This window comes from Episyrphus balteatus, chromosome 2 (assembly GCF_945859705.1).
Source record: "Episyrphus balteatus chromosome 2, idEpiBalt1.1, whole genome shotgun sequence".
Classification (NCBI taxonomy): Eukaryota; Metazoa; Arthropoda; class Insecta; order Diptera; family Syrphidae; genus Episyrphus; species Episyrphus balteatus.
In genome coordinates, this window is record NC_079135.1 from 39,534,549 (window position 1) to 39,553,445 (window position 18,897).

An 18,897-nucleotide genomic window follows, 5' to 3' on the forward strand; every position below is an offset into this window, starting at 1 on the left:
CACTGAGGGAAAAAAATAAATTGAAGTTGAAACGTCGTTGTTTCAAAGATGAACTACTTTGATTTATGTGACTTTATGATACGAATCCATAAAAAATTAACCTTTTTTCCACGTTGATTTTAAAATGTTCATCTTCAACACAAAATCATTCGGAATAATAGTTAAACCAATGTGGTTTTCATTGGTTTCAGGTTGTTTTATGGTGGCTTTTCCCTCAGTGTATATGAAATAAAATATTTTTTTTTAACTTAAATACAAAATTGTATTTTTCCTGCGACAAACTAATTCTATTAGTTTTTTTTTTGTAATAAAGATTTGTTATTTTATATGAAAAGTTATTCAATCTAAGCAACTTGAGCTAACAAAGTAAATTTGTGCGAACCATCCATGCGTTTTATTGTGATAATTTATTGCGAATACCCTTTATTTATGCCAAACAAGTTTAAAACAAACAAATTGGTAACTCTGTTTTCTAAAGGAAATATTGTATGTTATGGCGTCTGGTGGCGGTAAAGGGGCATGTATCCAACAGCTGATAGATAGATATATGTATACAAATATTTAATCAACAATCTTTGTGTTTTCTGCGCATGAATCAATATTGAGAGAGTCCAAATCCAAATGAAGCTTCATTTAGGTATGAGAAACTAGCAAAACTGAGCAAATTTAAGCAATTAAGATAATTACCGTTGGGAAAAATCTTTTTACTTAAAAAAAAAAAAGAATTTATAAATACAAAATGAATTAACTTTTTTCTATACATTTAATATCTTTTTAATATTCGTCATCCAGGTATACTTTTATTAAGTATAGGTATGGGAATTCTAAAATGCTGTATGCGCGAGTAGGTAGGTATATGCTAGCAATTACCATTTGGTAGACTATGTTAACCCTTTCGGACCCAGCGTTACTTTCATGTAACACATTTTTAAAAATTGGTAAAAAATATTCCATTAAAAATTTTTTTAGGTTTCGAGGGCTCAATTGAAAGATAATGATGCCTAGTTACTGGATTATTACAAAAATTTAGTCAAATATCATACCTTTAATTTTTTTTGTATCGAAAAAGGATTTGAATTTCACATTTTTTCTTTTTTTTTTTGCAAAAATTTTTTTTTTATTATATGGTCATAATTTTGAAAAAAAAGATATAAAAAAAGTTAATCCAGAAAGTGTTTTGCTTTTTGGCTTAGAAGAAGTAGCATATATTATTGTTCCTGGGCGAAACGCTTTATAAACTTTTGGAGTTGAGGTCACTTGAACTTATATTGAATTATATTATTGTTCTATAAAAAGTTATTTTCTCAGTTGTCCGACTTTTTTTGGTGGTCATAGGCAGTGCATGTTACTTACATGCAACATGAGAGTAACACATTTGTTTTGCTTTTTATTATTTTGAAAAATAACTTTTTGCTATTCATATTTCTTAGTTGTGATGTGATGAACATTTTTTAATATTGATTTTCATAGCTTGGGTTCGAAAGGGTTAACAGTTCTCGGATTGTAATAATTTAGTAACCTTGTCGATTTTGTATGGAAAACCGTATGTCAAATTCGCTAATTTTGATTTTTGGCAGGTTTTTTTTTTTATAGTTATGTTATGACTTCTTGTAATAACGTGCACGCAGTTTTCTACTGCACTTCTTAACTAAAGTTTTCCGAGTTTTTCAAGTCAAGGAAATTTAAGATTAGTGAAAGCGGTCTTTAAACTATAAGCAAAAGGTTACTAATGGCCGCAATGTTCAGTTTATATTTTTTACCTTTTATGATTTTAGAAAAAAAAAAAACTACTCAAATGAGTCCAATCACATAAAATCAGTGGAAGAAAACTTTAGAAATCAAAGGTTCAAAGGAAAACCTAATCGTTATCATTGAAAACAGAATACAATATTAATTATAATCACCGGCGGTCGACTACATATAACAAGCTCTAGAACGGAATCTAGGTATATTGGTAAGGGAAGTTAAAAATAATCTTTTTATAACTGGTTCGAGTTCCACAGCTGCAGAAAAATGGCCATTGTTATACCTAGGTTTTCCATTAGCAGGATAATGATCAATAGCACAGGTACAGGCTATAATCAAAATGTGGTTCAATGAACACAAAGTCGCGGTCATAAATTATTGGTCCCCACAAAAAAATATATATTTGGATGCAAGCAACTCAGCAACCAGATCTCTAAGAAACCTTTGGTTTTCAGTTATGAATTGAGCTTAAAGATACCTTTTTGTTGATGCCTCACCCGATTGATTTGGAGGAATTTTTTTTTAAATGCACTTTTTTCGCCAAGGGGTAGGTGCCCCTTGATTTTTATTCGAAAATCTGAAAAAAAAAAATTATTAATTTTTTTACATAAATTCATAGGCCTGTTCACTGCGAACTCTTATCTGTAAATCAAAACTTGTTTCGAACTTATGATTCCAGGTTATCGGCCTCCAAAACAGAAAACAAAAAATTGGATGCAGATAACTAAGCAACCAGGGCGCCTGTTTTGTAACTTTATCACTGGCGATAAATCTTTTTCAACGTCTCTAAAATCCATTTTCTTTCATAAATAGAGCAAAATTTCTTTCAAATTCAGAAATTATGAATTTGAACGAAATTTCTCTTTATTTTGATGAGATAAAATGGATTTTACAGTCATTCAAATATTTTATGGCCAGTGATAAAAGTTTCAGTTATGAATAGAACTTAAAAAGACCTTTCTTTTGATGGATATTTCTTAAACACACATTTTTTTCACCATCTTAATTTTTTTGGAAAATCTGAAAAAAAAACAAGTTATTAATTTTTTACCAGTAACTTTTAAACAGATACGCATTTATGGCTTATAGTCGTATCAGAGTCATTAGAATGTGGTCTCGTGAAAAAAAAGTTTAAAATTGTCTGAAATCAAATCAATTATTTGATTTATTATTTATTTGAAAAAAAAAAGTTTTAAAGACATGTTCGGAAAATTGCCAAAAAAAAACTCTAAATATTTAACTTAAGGATAATAGCTATACTTTTTTTCAACTCTCAAACATATTTAATTTATGTTACTACCTTTGAATGGCAAAGTTTGGCTAGATTTTCTTGAAGGCACATTTTTTCTTAATAAATCGAATGTGCAAAGAACACTCAGTTGCGGTTAGCTTTTCAGCTATCAGAATCAGAACCAAACCAGAGAGTCAACAAAGCTTCTACTTCAAGAAAAGTCTCAATCTCAACAGTTGTCTCAGAGCCACCTTAGAAGAAACATCTTACTGCCTTGCCGGATTAAAACACCAACTTATTGCAAACAAATAAAAAGATGTCAGCATATAAGCTGTCGCAGTTTGTTTTGATTTTCTTCATTCTAAACCCGTTTGTGAGAGCCCAAAATTGCCAATCAAATGGAATCGATGATAGTGTAACTTGTTCTAATCTAGCCTCACTGGCTGATCTATCTAAAGAAATGACACCTCAATGGAAAGATGTTACAATTGTAAATAAAGTTGGGGATTCTTTCTTTGTTCGAGGTAAACCATATAAATTAGTGCATTTTTATTGTATCTTACAATTTTTTTTTTTTTGTATGATAAACTTTAGAACATGAAGCCAAATACCTGAATGTGATTGAAAGGCTCAATCTTTCTCGTGCTGGTAACATAATTGCTTCCGATCATGGATGGAAAGATCTAACTTCGTTGCAGAGTTTAAATATATCTGGCACGCAATTGGCTACTCTTAAAGTTAGTTATTTTAATCCACGAAGCACACTTTTGTTTCTAGATGCCAGTGATAACCAGTTTAACGTGCTCGAACGTTCCATGTTGGAGAACTTGTCAAATATACGGTCGCTGAATTTCTCTCACAATAATTTGGAAACAGTGCAACCAAATGCATTTCAAACACTCTTGCAACTTGAATATTTGAATTTAAACTATAATCTTCTGAAGACAATATTTTTTGGCGAGATCCCGAAACTGGAGTTTTTATCGATCAACGAGAACTTACTTGATGTGGTAAGTTTATAATAGAAAGTTTACTAGATTCTTGTTACAAATCAGTTACATATTTACAGCTTCCATCAAACAGTTTTTCAAAGCTAGCTCAGCTTAAGACCCTTAACATTATATCAAACCCTTTGAAAAATATTGAAGATCGCGCATTTCAAGGCTTGTCTAACTTGAAGCTTTTGAATTTGTCCTACAACAGCATTGAATCTCTAGCCGCAAATGTTTTCATGGGACTTAACCGGGTTAAGCTAATGCATTTGGACTTGAGTCAGAACAATATCGGTGGCCTTTCTGGACAACCGTTTCAACATTTGAGTCTTCTTCAAAATCTCTATATCTTTGGTAACTCAATTAGGGTTCTTGACTCCACTTCATTTTCTGGCCTTCGATCTCTAAGGAAGCTTTTTCTGTCGAATAACAACATTGCCGAAATTGGAGAGGATACATTTTCATCTTTGCTGAGCTTGGACACACTCGACTTGGGTGGAAACAATTTGATAAATTTGAACAAAAATGTTTTCGCAGAATCCATGCCAAGACTAAGAAAACTCCTGCTTAATCGAAATAATCTCAAGACATTACCTCATGACACGTTTTCTGGTCTCCCAAGTATCGATTATCTAAGCTTAGGGCATAATTCTCATGATAAATTGGATCTTCGAATGTTTGCACCTTTGAAAAAACTGAAAAAGCTACACCTTGGCAATAATTATATTGAAGAAATTCCTGCTGATGTCTTAGAAGGTTTCAATGATCTAACCGAGTTACTTATCGATCACAATAAATTGACATTTTTACCAGAAGTTAATGCAACTTTTCCATTTCTCAAAAAGATCTCTATCGAAGGAAATCCATGGCAGTGTCCGTGTCTTGATTGGATTGTTGGATTCTTAGAAGCAAGACATATAGAATATCAGCGTAATAATGGATATTTTGATGGAAGAAAACCACTTTGTGTGGTAACACCAGTCAAGGGTTGTGTTCGAAACTTGAGAATTGTTCAGGAATATGGTGTTTCGGATATATACGAGAAAATGGTTGGTTCATCTGAAGATGAGGAAGAAGATAGCAATATTTAATAAGTGACTATGTTTATATAAAAGCTCAATAATATATAGAGACTGATAATAAGCCATATATTTTGGATTAATAATTTTATATTTATATTTTTTTAATAAAAACAAAACATATTGAAAGTTTCTGCGATAACAATCTATTTTTAAACGAATTCGAAGTATAATAATTTTTTATTCTATCTGCATCTGAGATGAGTGTCAGTTCAACAATTGCGGTAGTAAAAGGTAATATATGACGATAGACATTATCAGTTTAGGAAGTCTATAGTTTTTTAAAGCAAGACAGTACTAGCCGAAGAATTGTTTTTGAATAACTTTCTAATCATTTTTATACCTATGCTACGATTATGCATCAAACTTCATTGATGTCAAAAACAACATGGCTGGGTCACACGTACTTGCTCCTAATTTATAAACAAAATTTATAAATACAAATTTATTACAAAATAAAAATATTAAGCTCGTTAAGTGATTTGAATTTGCACCAAGATACGTTATGTTTTCTGTACTAAATAAAAATGTTTAGAATAAACTTTGAACTGAAAATGTTGCTAAGACAAGAAAAAGATTTGGAAAATATTACTTCTTTTTAGGTAAAATAACGAGACCGCCCGTAAAGCTATAAAGCTTTACAGATGCAATTGTTGCTTCTGTAAAGCATTATAGAAGCAAAATTGTTAGTAGGGCGTGCGTCGCGTCGTCGCCTAATTGTGCTTTTAGATCTCTCCGCCACTGGCAGGTATCGTTGTCTGAGTTTACGGACTAGTCCTAGTAAGAGAAGTTCCTAACTTCTAATCTTCTGTCCAGAATTTCGGTTTGTTGTTCCTCTTTGATGACAGGTATTAACTGGCTATAAATTCAATGATCGTTTAGCAAATTTTAGTTCCAGAAAAAAAGTCCGTTGCGCATTGGTCAATGTGAAAATTGCTTTTTTATAGGTAATATTTATGACTATGTTAATCATATGTTTTTGGGTCACTACACCGAATCCAAAGTCCGTTCCATTGACACCGAATCCAAACATAGAAAAACTGGAAGGACCTTTTTTTTTGAAGTTATCTTGAAAAACTGACGTGATAAGGCAAAATAGACTTCGAATCTGGTTCCAGCTACCCAAAAAACATATAATTATCATCCCCCCCCTTAAAAAAAATTGTGTGGCGGTGACATTTTTAAGGTTATCTCGAAAACCTGACGTGATGGGGCAAAATGGACTTGATTAACATAGTCGCTGCCCCACGTCAGAACTTTTTTTTTGTGTGGCTGTTCTTCCAATGTAATTGAAGTGTGTGAGAATAATTTTCGTAGTCACTGTCACCTTTTGGCACGTTTTTCTGTCGAAGTTTATTCAAAGCTATAAATTTCTTACCCTTGAACAATAAAGGATTATAAAAAATAAATAAAAGCAATCGTTTTTTGTTATTTAGAGCATAAAATGTTTACTCAGTAAAATACTGAGTATGAATAAAACACGGCTTTTAACATCCTGTCCCTTCTTTTAGAAAATGGGAACATAAATTATAGAAATAATTGTGAACATTTGTGGAATTCAACTTAATACTTAACAGTTTCGGGGATTGCAGAACAGAAAGAACCAAACTATTTTCAAAAATTTAGCAAAGTGTAGAATCAAATGTTACCTAAATTCGAAATTGATTTTTAGCACAACCATTAAATAGCATAATATTCGAAAGTATGTCGGTAGTGCAGTATTCGAAGAGACTAATTTACCGACTTTATACCAAAACAAACTCAGTACTTACAAAAAAACTGCACGAAACAAATATCTCAGACAAGAACCATGTGGACTGCAAAATACATTCTATGTTAAATTGGAAGAGAATCTTTTTGGAACCTGCTGGAATGCAGAATTAATAAAAAGAGAAAGTGTGATTAGTGTTAACAGACTTGTTACACATGCAATTTTTTGTTTTACTTAATTTTCCTTTAATCTGTTTTGTTCTTAATTTGTTGCAGTAATACAATATGAATATGAATAGTGAGGAACGTTGTTTTTTATATTAATAAAATGCACAAGTGGGTCGCATGTATTTGCTCTTATGGTAAAATTTGCTAATTTTAATTTAAATCGTTCATTCATTTTATAAGAACTGTAAAAAAGGACTAAAAGTTGGGCTTTTAATATCCATTAATTCCATTTAATTTCTTTTATAACAAAGAATTTTTGGATTTTTACTTTCGAAAATTGTAGGAACCATTTTATTGTAAAAAATTATGAGACCGTTTTCAAAAAATTGAATTAAAATAAATCCAACGCTGAGGGTTTTGAAATTTTTTAGACATTTTAATATTACGGCTTCTGTGTAAAAATTACAGTCGAATTCGGTTAAGTCGTATATGAGAAAGTTTTAAAGTACAGTTAATAACGGTTTATTTTTTTTTTTATTTCAAATCAAAATCATTAGACCCGTTTTAGAGAAAAATAACTTTTTCCATTTAAGTCATATGGAAAATAATAATTTTAAAACAAATCGATTCAGTAGTTTTTGCTACAACTTGATATAGAGACAGAATTGCAAGACCCACTTTTTTATGTCGTTTTCGATTGGTTTCACTCAAGAATTCACTCATTCTGAAATCGAATGGAACAGGCCAAGTCGGTTCCACTTAATTCTCTTTTTTTTTGTGTTTGTGAAATTTCAAGTTTTAAATATTGATATTATTTTTTTTTTCAAACGAAAAAATTATAAAAATTATAAATCTGAAGACGACGGAAGAAGAAAATGTAAAAAAAAAAATAATTCCACTGCATTAAGGTACCCATTTTAATCTTTTTATTAATTTTAATTTTAATTTAATTTTAATTTTTGAATGACAACAAAAAAAGAATGAGTGAGTATTTTTTTGTTGACATTTTAGTGTTCATGTATTAGTGCTTCTGATTTCAAATCGAGAAGAGAATTTCTCTTCTGAGAAGCGTTCTGTCTGTCAGTTTTGTGCGAATAAAACACTTTCAGAAGGCTTCTGAATGATTCCGGACGCTTCCGGAGAGCCAATCGAAAACGCTATTAATATCGGTTCAAAAAGTAATATTTTTTATTAGATATTTTTTTAACAAAGTCTTAAGACCCGTTTTTGAATTAAATATTTCATATTTCTTGACAGGTTTGTTGTACTTCTATTGAAACTGAACAAATAAAATTTATTTAGTGCAATTGTTAAGCAATTTGCTTTAGATTACTTAAGGTAAAGTTAAAGTGGTCGTCAGACGGAACCCGACACAGGTAGACCTTAGACATTTCCATTTTATTACCACGCAGACTAGCAAGTTAATCACTTAAGGTAAAGTTAAAGTGGTCGTCAGACGGAACCCGACACAGGTAGACCTTAGACATTTCCATTTTATTACCACGCAGACTAGCAAGTTAATCACCTGTGCTTATTAAACCACAAAGAATTTCTTATGAACAAGGATAGGCTTTAAAGGCCTGAGTTAGCTGAATCGTTGGTGTTGTCAAGACGCTGAACTTTTCCTTCTTTTCCTCTTCATTCATACAGCTCATAATACAGAAATCGTTAGAAAACCACACCAAAGTCGTTCGCCGTGCCTACCTGTTAAACAATGTCCTATTGTTACACATAGTGTTTTGAAGTCTTGACGGTACGTTAAAGTTTAGGTTGAAATATTAATCCAAACTCTCATAAAAATATACCTATTTTAATCAATATCAAAACTGCCTGAAATTATTTCCCCCAACCCTCAATTTGAATTCAAATTAAAGAAAATTATATTATGAAAAAACAGTGTGAAATAAAGGACTCTTAATTTTAAGAATATAAATGCCCTCAAATCAAGTGAGAGAAGGTTAATATTAAGTTGAAACACTCAAAAAGTCCTAAAGTGGAAACTACTGTATGGTGACATACACATGAGGTGACTTAAATGTCCTCGCACATACACAAACACACCACTTCAAGTACTATCTTATCTGTACGCTGTGTTATTACACTATTACATTAAGGCTGGCGGGTGCCTATAGCCTACATTCAAATCCTGCTCACATAATTTTACAAATCACACTCTTTCCGCTAGTCGTATTAAAGGATGTGATATGATTTTAATAGAAATGCTTGTATGGAAATGTAAATGCGTCTGCTCTTGCTATGCTTGGTTTACGCTTTTCAGGGACAAAAAGCACCAGCAGCAGCAAATATAAGCATTGGAAATATTCAAATGCTTATGAAATTTTAATGGGTCGATATGAGGACCTAGAAAATATAGAGAAAGTGAGACAGCATCAGCGATTCGTATGCAGATATCTACACTGTGCTGTGATAAATCATAAATAATATTTTTGTTGGATTACATTTGAGTGGCTAATGCAAATGAGGTAAATATTTGTATAATTTAGGTCAATGACATTGACAGTTTATTTGATTTTCAAATATTTAGGTACATATGGGTCGAGATATTTTTGTTTAAATAAATCCAATGAGTCTGTTCATTGGAAAATACATTGATTAGATTTGAAAATTAGAATCCAGACTAATAAGTTTCCTATAGGGTTTAGTAGATTCAGCATTTTTAATAAAAAGGGTTCATAGTCCATTCTAACTCATTCCATTCCAACTCATTCCGAGAAAAACTCAATTTATTTACGCATAGGTATATCATTTATTTATTTTGTTAGCAAGGCTCAAATTTGATTTCTAAAATTAATGTGCCGTTTTTCCTGTGAACCCTTTATAACAAGTTTCCTTTATACGAGTAGATTCATAGATAATTTTGTAATCTTTTCACAAAGTACCTGCTGACGGATTATGGAATGGAACGGATTATGTATGTGTATATGCGCATTATTATTATTTCCATTGTAACGGGTGTGACAGTGACATGACATAGAAGCTATTTAATAAGATATTTAATAGTTTCAACACCTAATGTATTAAGTTGTTAATATATTTTTTTAATTACATTTAGCTAACCTGTCTTTCAACGTCATAAACTCTTAAATAAAGATGCGATGGGTGTGACATTAGAAAATCATTGTAATTATTATATTCATAGTACAAAGTACATAAATGTACGAAGTACTTACACTTAAAGCAGAAACACAATCATGCTTTGCCAGACGCGTCATCGCGTTACGTTGAGAAATCCTCAAAGCGCGCTTCTGTCACTTTGACTTCGAACAGCTGATTGAAACATAAAATCTGCTGTCAAATAAAAAAAAACACAGTCACTTACAAAATTATTGGGCCAAGTCTTTATCTTGATTTAAAAAGTGGGAAAATAAAGAAGGATATTAATGTGTTTAAAAAATGCATAGAAATTTGTTTATTCTTTAATCATTTAGTAACAAAACCAATCAAAATAAATTGTTTTTTAAACAGAACAAACAATAAAACTCAGTCTACAACATCATTAAATTATTATTGTTTTTAAAACGTAAATTGTTTTTATTTAAAATATCTCGATGTCGTTTTTTTGTGCAAAATCTATATAGAGAAACAAAAAAACACACCTAGTTTTGTAATAATTTATTTTTTTTTTATTCACATATGGCCGAATAATTATGTGTGTGACTGTAACTATGTCTGATAAATGTCAGAAAGCGAGCAAAAGTTCAGTCTGGTTGAACTTTTGCTCGCTCTCTTACGTTTCCTTACGTTTGTCAAAAAAAGCGTACGTAGAAAAAGAGTCATTGTGTGAGGTTACACAGGTTTCGTATGGTTGAACTTTTGGCAGTTGTCAAAATCGACGGCAAAGAGTGATTGTGTTTCAGCTTTTAACAGCACGGCAACTGAGGCCATTTGGCTGAGACAACACCAGACAATGACAAAGAGAAAGACAGATAGAAACAAAGAAAGAACATATAACATAGAACTACTTGGCACAGAGGAGGAGACATAGTTGAAAATTGTCTCATATTATCGCACAGGTGGCTTCAGTTAAGCTGGCGATTAAGAAAAAAACTTCTTAGCCGACCGTTGGGCTCGAATCCACTATGTCTGGCTCTGAAGTCATCTACCTATTCCTCTGTGCCATGGCCACCTGCGATTAGAAAATCAATTCAGCCTGTTTCGGTGACTTTAAGAAGGCATATTGTAGATTTTTTAATGAAACGTCGTGGATATCGTATTTAATATGAAAGAAGATTTTATTACGTTTCCAGCAATCATAAGAAATTTGTAAAAACCGTGTTTTTAAAACAATTCAAAAATGTAACGGGCGTGACACATTTTTGTAACAAGTGTGAAACTGTATGAAAAACAAATTTTTAGAATATGTTATGTAAACATTAAAGAAAAAATTAAAAACTTCAAATTTCAAGCCACTATTTACAAATCATATTTATAATGTTTTTTTTTGGTCGCTAAAACTAAATCCGAAGTCCGTTGTACCTACTCGATCACGTCAGGTTTTCTAGCTTTTTTGAGGTTATCTCGGAAACCTGGCGTGATACGGCAAAAGAGACTTGAAATTTGGTTTTAGCGACCCGAAAAACATATAATTAACATAGTCGCACCCTCAAATCAAACAAAAACAAATTTTTGTGATTGTTACATTTTTTTTAGGTTTTCTCAAAAACATGTCGTGATGGGGGGCAGAATGGACTTCAGATTCGGTTTCAGCGACTCAAAAAACATATGATTAACATAGTGTCGCACCCCCAGGTCAGTAATTTATTAGGGTCAGAATCTGACAGTAGGTACATCAAAATAATGGGATCGAGATTTTTTGGAGAAAGTTATTTCAATTTTTGATAAAAATGAACTACCATCGGCAACATACAATATTCGGAAAAAGTATTTTGACAAAATGAACATTTTTCTAACAGATGAGAATAATCTGTAACGGTTAAACATAAAATAAGGAAGTTGACGGTTATTTAATAAGTATATTATGGTGAATCTCATGATGGCCAATGTCAGTCATATAGTTGGTATTAGGGTTGGGGTCGAAATTCTGTATGTTGCAAAATTCTGTATTCAAAATACTGTATGCCAAAATACTGTATGTCAAAATTCTGTATGTGCAAAATGCTGTAGGAACAAAATTCTGAAAGTCAAAATTCTGTATAGCAAAATTCTGGTTGGTCAAAATACTGTATTTCAAAATTCTGTACATCAAAATTCTGTAAATCAAAATTCTGTAAAAATGCTGTAAAAAAATATCGTATTTTGCCGTACAGAATTTTACAAAACAGAATTTTGCATGTCAGTATTTTGTTGATACAGTATTTTGACGTACAGAATTTTGTATTTACAGTATAATGACGTACAGAATTATGGTATTACAGTATTTTGACCCCACAGAATTTTGTCGTACAGAATTTTGACAAGCAGAATTATGACCCGCTCCCTTGGTATTATGCTTCGGAGATGCATTTTTTGTATAAAAAGTACTAATTTTTGAAGGAAAAAAGTATTTTGACAAACGTTCTTTTTAAACGTGGGTAAGGTAAGGTAATGCATTTTACGTGTTTCAAGTACGTATAAAAATGACAGACTTATTAAGGCTCCAATTTGTAAAAAATTGGGCAAAACGGCGGAACTTAACATTGAAATTAGTGCATCTTCTGTTGCAAGTCATAATTTCGGTGTGTCTGTTAAAAAATCTGTGGAGAACTGAATTTATTACGGGAAACTAAAAATTACCAAATATTACAACACAAAAATATAATTATACTATTCAAAATTTACCATCAATGGACAAAAAATGAAAAAAATGCACTAAAAAAAATAGACGCATTTTGAAGAATTCAATTTAAATCGAGGATTGAGTCCAAAAAGTCTGAATTTGGAAATGCCATTCTTTCATCAAAAACTTTGTTAGCAAAAGTACCCTTTGCATTGAGCTCGAAGAAGACAATTTTACCATATTTATGGGAAGATAATACAGTATTTATCTCAGAAAACAAAATTCGAAAAAAAATTGAATTTTCGAGCTCAATGCAAAGGGTACTTTTGCTAACAAAGTTTTTGATGAAAGAATGGCATTTCCAAATTCAGACTTTTTGGGCTCAATCCCCGATTAAAAGTGAATTCTTCAAAATGCGTCTATTTTTGTTAGTGATGCTTTTTTTTTCATTTTTTGTCCATTGATGGTAAATTTTGAGAATGAGAATTCATGCTTATTATAGTTGGGCCTTCTCATTTCCAGTTTCCTCTTTTCCAGTTTATTTCTAGCTTGGAGTGTAACTCTTCGCTAAAGACTTATGATATTTTCTTTGTAAGATAAAAGTTGATGTTTTCTACCACCTCGTTAATCGTTCCAGGAAAATATACTACACTACACAACTAAAGCACAAGCAGTAACTTCATAACCGGTAAAAATGTTCCTCTTGGTTTAAAAACCTATTATTAACAGTTTTTTTTTTCACGTCTTTAAAATCTATTACAGATATCGCCATATAAATTTCTTCCATGTGTTTTTTATTGCTTTCGAAATCACTCCACTAGTTGAATAACTATTTTGTAGGTATTTGACAGAACATCCTAATTTCTCATTTGATTAAAAAAGTTCTTTACTTCCTCAACTTCCATGTATATCGATTTCAAAAAGTTTTATCAGATGATTAATTGGAAGAGTTAAAATATATGTTGACATCGATCCTTCAATTTCATTACCCATCACTTACATAAACATTGTGTTGGCTTTGCCATCTGTCGTCAGTACGAGTAAAAGTATGTATATATTTTTTATTTCAATTTATTTAATTGCATTTTCTTGCAAAAGTACACTCATTTCAAAATTGTCATCTCTTGAGAAACTAAAGGTACAAGAAGGGATATCGTTGGAAGAATTATTGTTGTGCCAGGTACGTCAGATGGTAATGGTAGGTAACCGAGTATTTGTCGGTGTGTTAGCTTTAGAAATGAGCTACAAAAAAAACTTACTTTAGGGCGATAGAAGTAATCAGTTAATTGAGTTTGTAACATGATATGTAGTAGTGTGTTGAAACCTCTGTCTGTTCGGTACCTTATCCATACAATAGTTAAGGTAGACATATTTCTAATGAATTAAACCACGTTATCCTGCGATGGAGAAATGAACAAATGAACTATTAAGGAAATGAAGTTGCAGTCGAGTTGAGACTGATTAATTTAATGTTGAAATATGTAAACTTATTAAGTAGTATAGTAGTTTCGAAACTACTAAGTGTATCGGTTGCAGTGTAAGTAATGATTTTACGTTACTAAACAATAATTATAACTTTTTTTCTTGATTTGCCAACTATCTTCTGTAAAAAAAGAAAAATATTTTAAAATTTCACAACACATCATCTGCTTTTGAAGGAAGTATTTTTTGCTTGCGTTTTGTCACTAAATGAGGAGGTGGTGATGGAGATTGAAAAAAATCGCGTTATTTAAGCAAAATTGCAGTTTTTTTTTCCATGAAACTCTTTGTACAAACTTGATTCCCGATATGACAAGGAATTTTAATATTTATTTTAAATAAACTGTTTTCTGCTATTTTTATAATATGAGATTAAAACTTACATATCGACGGTTAAACTGCAAAACCTCGTAAATCGTTTTTGGCTCTTTTTTTAGAAATCGAAAAAAACCTCTTGAACAATTTTTTAAAAAATTAAGAAATGAAAAAATAGTTGATTTGAGTTATCAAATAAACAATTTTTTTATTTCCTTCATTTTTTAAATTGTTTAAAGAGGTTTTTTTCGATTTCTAAACAAAGAGCCAAAAACGACTTACGAGGTTTTGCAGTTTAACCGTCGATATCTACCGTTTTTGCCCCGTGAAAAATTAAATTTTTGGATTATTAACGAAAAACTTTTAAACTCAAAATTTAATCACAAGAAGACCTTTTTTATATTGGAGAATTTTTACACCTTTTGAAAACTTAGTCAGTGTTAGAAAATTTATATTAACTATTTAACTTCTACTACACAACAAAATGTTACTCATACGTCCCAGTGACCCACACTCATTTTTCTGTCTATAAATATAGCGCCTCCATTGTCATTCCCATTTTCCCATTCATCGAACAGATATTTAAAAAAACAAAAATTCTTTCACTAAAACCTTCATCTAATCCCAAAATAGATTAATTAATTATGCCTTCCTTAACACACAGAGAAGAAAAGTGGTCTTTAAAATCAAAATCAGTAAACATTCTCAGTCGTAAATTATTCATTCATGTTGTTGTCGATATTAATTTGTCTAAGTCAATCTATTCAACAAAATAGTCTCAAACGAACATTTTAATCATTTAATCCTTCATTTTGGCAGCTTATGTGTCAATCAGGATCTGTCTATTCGGTGGCTTTGCAATATGCTGACCAAAATACAATACACAATAAAAGGGTAACAGATACTTCTATAGTCAATAAAATACCACAATTCCGTTGCCTCAGCAAAATATTCATCCCAAATGTACAAACATATATACATATACCATTACACATTTATAAATACATGGTGTATATATTACAAATGCTTTCATTAATTTTCCAATGCAAAATGTAACGGATTCTAACCATTATTCAAAGCTGTTAACAGCTTAGGGACATCAGACATGTAATTAAAGCCATTCAGGCTATATATCTATTATGTATTTACCTTAAATATTCATTTCCTTGTTTGTTATAATTAAATGAAACAACAATTTCCACCGACACTTTGGGCCTTAGATATTAACCAACCATCACCCAAAGGTCACTTGTGTAACATTAAATTTAATGAATAAAAATTTAACAAAAGACCAATGAGTTATGACAGAGTGGTCATCACAGGCTAAGTTTGGAGGGCATATACTGGATATGGTTTTCCTTTTTTTTTTGTGTGTTTCTTTTGAAACATCGGACATAGCCATAACGATTAGTATTTTTATCGCGATGAGATAAACGTAAAAAAAGGATTCAAAACAAAAAAGAAATTTAGGTATATAAAACAAATTTGTAATTTAAATTCTACGGACTATTAAGCTTGAATGATTTTTTTTTTGTATAATTTTAATTAAGTTTTTTTTTTGTGTGGTTGCGTTTTTTAATATCTATGCCACAAAGTGTTGGTTGGAGAGATGCAGCAATAAACAGTAAACCAATTTAAATTTTATACGAAAGATTAAATTACAAATATTTGCATTAAATTAATTATTTTAGTGCGCTCTGAAAATGTTAAAAATGTTATCTATTTATAGATTGTAGATAGTTTATCACTTTTTTATTTGCATGCTTTAATTTTGGTGTCAAAAAGTTATAAAATTATTTTAATTGTTTTTATATTTTTAACAAATTGATTAAATAAATGGAATTGTTTAAATGTATAACACAGGCAAATAAAAAAGAGCAACATTCTTTTAAGGTCGAACAATAATTTAAAAAAAAAAAGGATTACGTGGAACCAAAGATCCTTGAGGTGGAAATTTTGAATTCCTAATAAAGTGCAAACATTTTCATTTTAACGCAAATTTTTTTATTTTCAAAATTTGTTTTCATACAGAAAATGATCAAATTACCACAATATTTTTTTTTTATTGCAAAAAAATGAATTTTGGAATAGGTAACTAGATATTTTTCTAAATAAAAAAAGCTTTTTTTTTTTGCAATTTTGCAGTGCATCACCAAAATTAATCATTTGATAAATTAATAACATTGAGCTTAAAATGCATAGATAAAGAATATATCAATTTAGTTAGTTTTTCTTAATTAATAACAAACCAATAAGCCTATCAAGTTTCAAAACAAACAGCAAGCAATTAGTTTTATTTTATTCCCATGCAATCAATAAGTCTCACTGGTTTCAGTTTACCGCAGAAGTGATATCTTTTTCCACAAAAAACTGGCAAGGTTTGGCTTTGAAAAAAAAATTAGTTTTTGTGCATAAAGAAAAAAATTATTAGGATTGCAACTGCGCTGGTCATCAGACAGATTAATTATTTTTCGCAGTCCTTATTTAGGTAGGACAGAGTCTTGTTTTTCGTTTCTGTGTCTTCTTTAAAATGTTTACTAAAAGAAAACAGTAAATTGTCCTCTTTTTTCAAAGTTGTACTTAAAATGTCCTTCTTTCTGTCAAATATTTTAAATAATACTGGAAACTAAACAAAGACATAAAACAAAAAAAGTGGCGGAACATGTTTTTGGAGCATAAAATTTGTTTTTCCAAAAATCCAATAGCGAAACCAATAGCATCTTACATCGCAAATCAGCATTTTCTCCAACAATTCCAATATTTTATTCGTTATTTTGTAATTTGCCCTTCCCTTTGAAGATTGGAAGAATAAGGTAACTTTATCTTCATTATTAGGCATGCGACATCTAAACCAGATGTCTGGCTATATTTTTTTTTCTGATCGGTATTTCACTAACTTCTTGGACTGTGACTTTGAGCATTGGTATTAAACTTTGGCGAACAAATTTCCTAACCATTTTTTCTTCTTTGAGGTGCTATTTTGAATCCTAGGGCAACAACTCAATAAAAATATATTCTATTCTTGAGAGCTTTGAAAGGATTTCTCAAATTTCAATTAGGTATGTAAAATTATATTTAAATTTTTTTTTTTATTTAAATCAGACAACAGCTTAAATTTTGATAGATCTTAAATGTTTACTTCAAACATGAAATATTTATGTCAAAGTTAATTTGCTATTCTGTTTTCTATCTTCTATCGCAACTAACAACATGACATGATAAAGTTTCCAACGAAAGATGCAGATATAACAGCACTGAAGGCAAATGAAATTAAAATTAAGGTTCCATTCATAATAACGAAGTTAAATACCATTACTAGCTTTTGGATTAGGTATCCGTATCTATCTACTCCAGAAAGTGCATTTCTGGTACTTGTTCTTAGTTCTGCTGTATATGCACAAACTAATACTCTGTAACATCCAACTATAAACTTACTTTCACTTTTCATTACATTTTACATGATGTACCTCTACTCTACACACATACGAAAATGAGTGCCAAAGGAACCAGCAGATGAGATTATTATTAAGCATTATTTCATCAGCTCTTCCTCTCTTTTGAGAAATTCATACATAGCAAGATCTCATATGCATAATGTTGTCAAGGTAAAATATTGCACTTTGCAAAACTATTTTGAGTGTTCTTCATTCAACCATGTTGAGTTGAAGTTTTCCGCTTTAGTTAATATTTTTAGATCAGGCATCAAAGTGGGGCTTAAATTTGAAAATTTAAAAAGCTTTTCCATGTTATGGTGTTTCTTAAGGGTTTTTGGTGTAAGTACCGTATACGGTACTTGCTTTTGATATATTTTATGTAAGGTACTACCTAATAGGTATATTGAAAATGTAAAACATTGCTAGTAGACCAGTGCCAATCCGGTTTTCAGAGGGCAAAAGTTGAACAAATTATTAGCAGCATAAGGGTGGTGGGAAAATTTAGGATAAATGGTATATGAAAGGGGAAAAATAAATTGCCCACAAAAAAATTGGGGGAAAGGGGGTGGGTGGGCGAAAAAGTGGGGTGGGTGTCAAAAATCATGGTTTTTTACAATTTCTGTCAAAAATAGACGTCCTAGCGAAAAAATACAAAAGCAAAAGTTGTAGGTAGTATAAATGTCTACAACTTTTACTCAAACAATTTTTTTCTTTAACCTCAAAAATATTGGAAAAAATGCAAAAATACGATTTTTTGATTTTTTATTTTTATCTTTTACAAAAATGGTTGGATTTTAACAAAACTTGGTTAAAAACTACTTTGTTATGTTTTCTATCTATTAAAAATGTTTTTTGAGCAAAAAGTGAATTTTTGGATTTTTGACGAATTTAATTTGAAAAAATAGCCTGTTTTTCAATCAAAAAAGTTACCGAAAAAATTTTTGATTTTTGAAAAGTTTGAAAAGAAAATATTTAGATTAAAACCTATTATTTAAGATTGTGTGGA

At 30.7% G+C, this 18,897-nt stretch overlaps 1 protein-coding gene across 1 annotated transcript; it reads left to right on the top strand.

Annotated features, from left to right (window-relative positions):
- Positions 1-3,160: 3,160 nt before the first annotated feature.
- Positions 3,161-5,209, top strand: LOC129911797 (insulin-like growth factor-binding protein complex acid labile subunit). Its single transcript, XM_055989739.1, has 3 exons — positions 3,161-3,501; positions 3,572-3,987; positions 4,047-5,209. Exons 1-3 carry the CDS (start codon positions 3,294-3,296, stop codon positions 5,058-5,060), a joined length of 1,638 nt encoding a protein of 545 aa, XP_055845714.1. The 5' UTR covers positions 3,161-3,293; the 3' UTR covers positions 5,061-5,209.
- Positions 5,210-18,897: the final 13,688 nt, after the last annotated feature.

What these genes read in the sequence shown, in the direction of transcription:
- LOC129911797 (XM_055989739.1), top strand. Translation starts at nt 3,294, where the DNA reads ATGTCAGCATATAAGCTGTCGCAGTTTGTTTTGATTTTCTTCATTCTA. An exon ending in GGATTCTTTCTTTGTTCGAG is followed by an intron (nt 3,502 to 3,571) that starts GTAAACCATATA and finishes GATAAACTTTAG; the next exon opens with AACATGAAGCCAAATACCTG. An exon ending in ACGAGAACTTACTTGATGTG is followed by an intron (nt 3,988 to 4,046) that starts GTAAGTTTATAA and finishes ACATATTTACAG; the next exon opens with CTTCCATCAAACAGTTTTTC.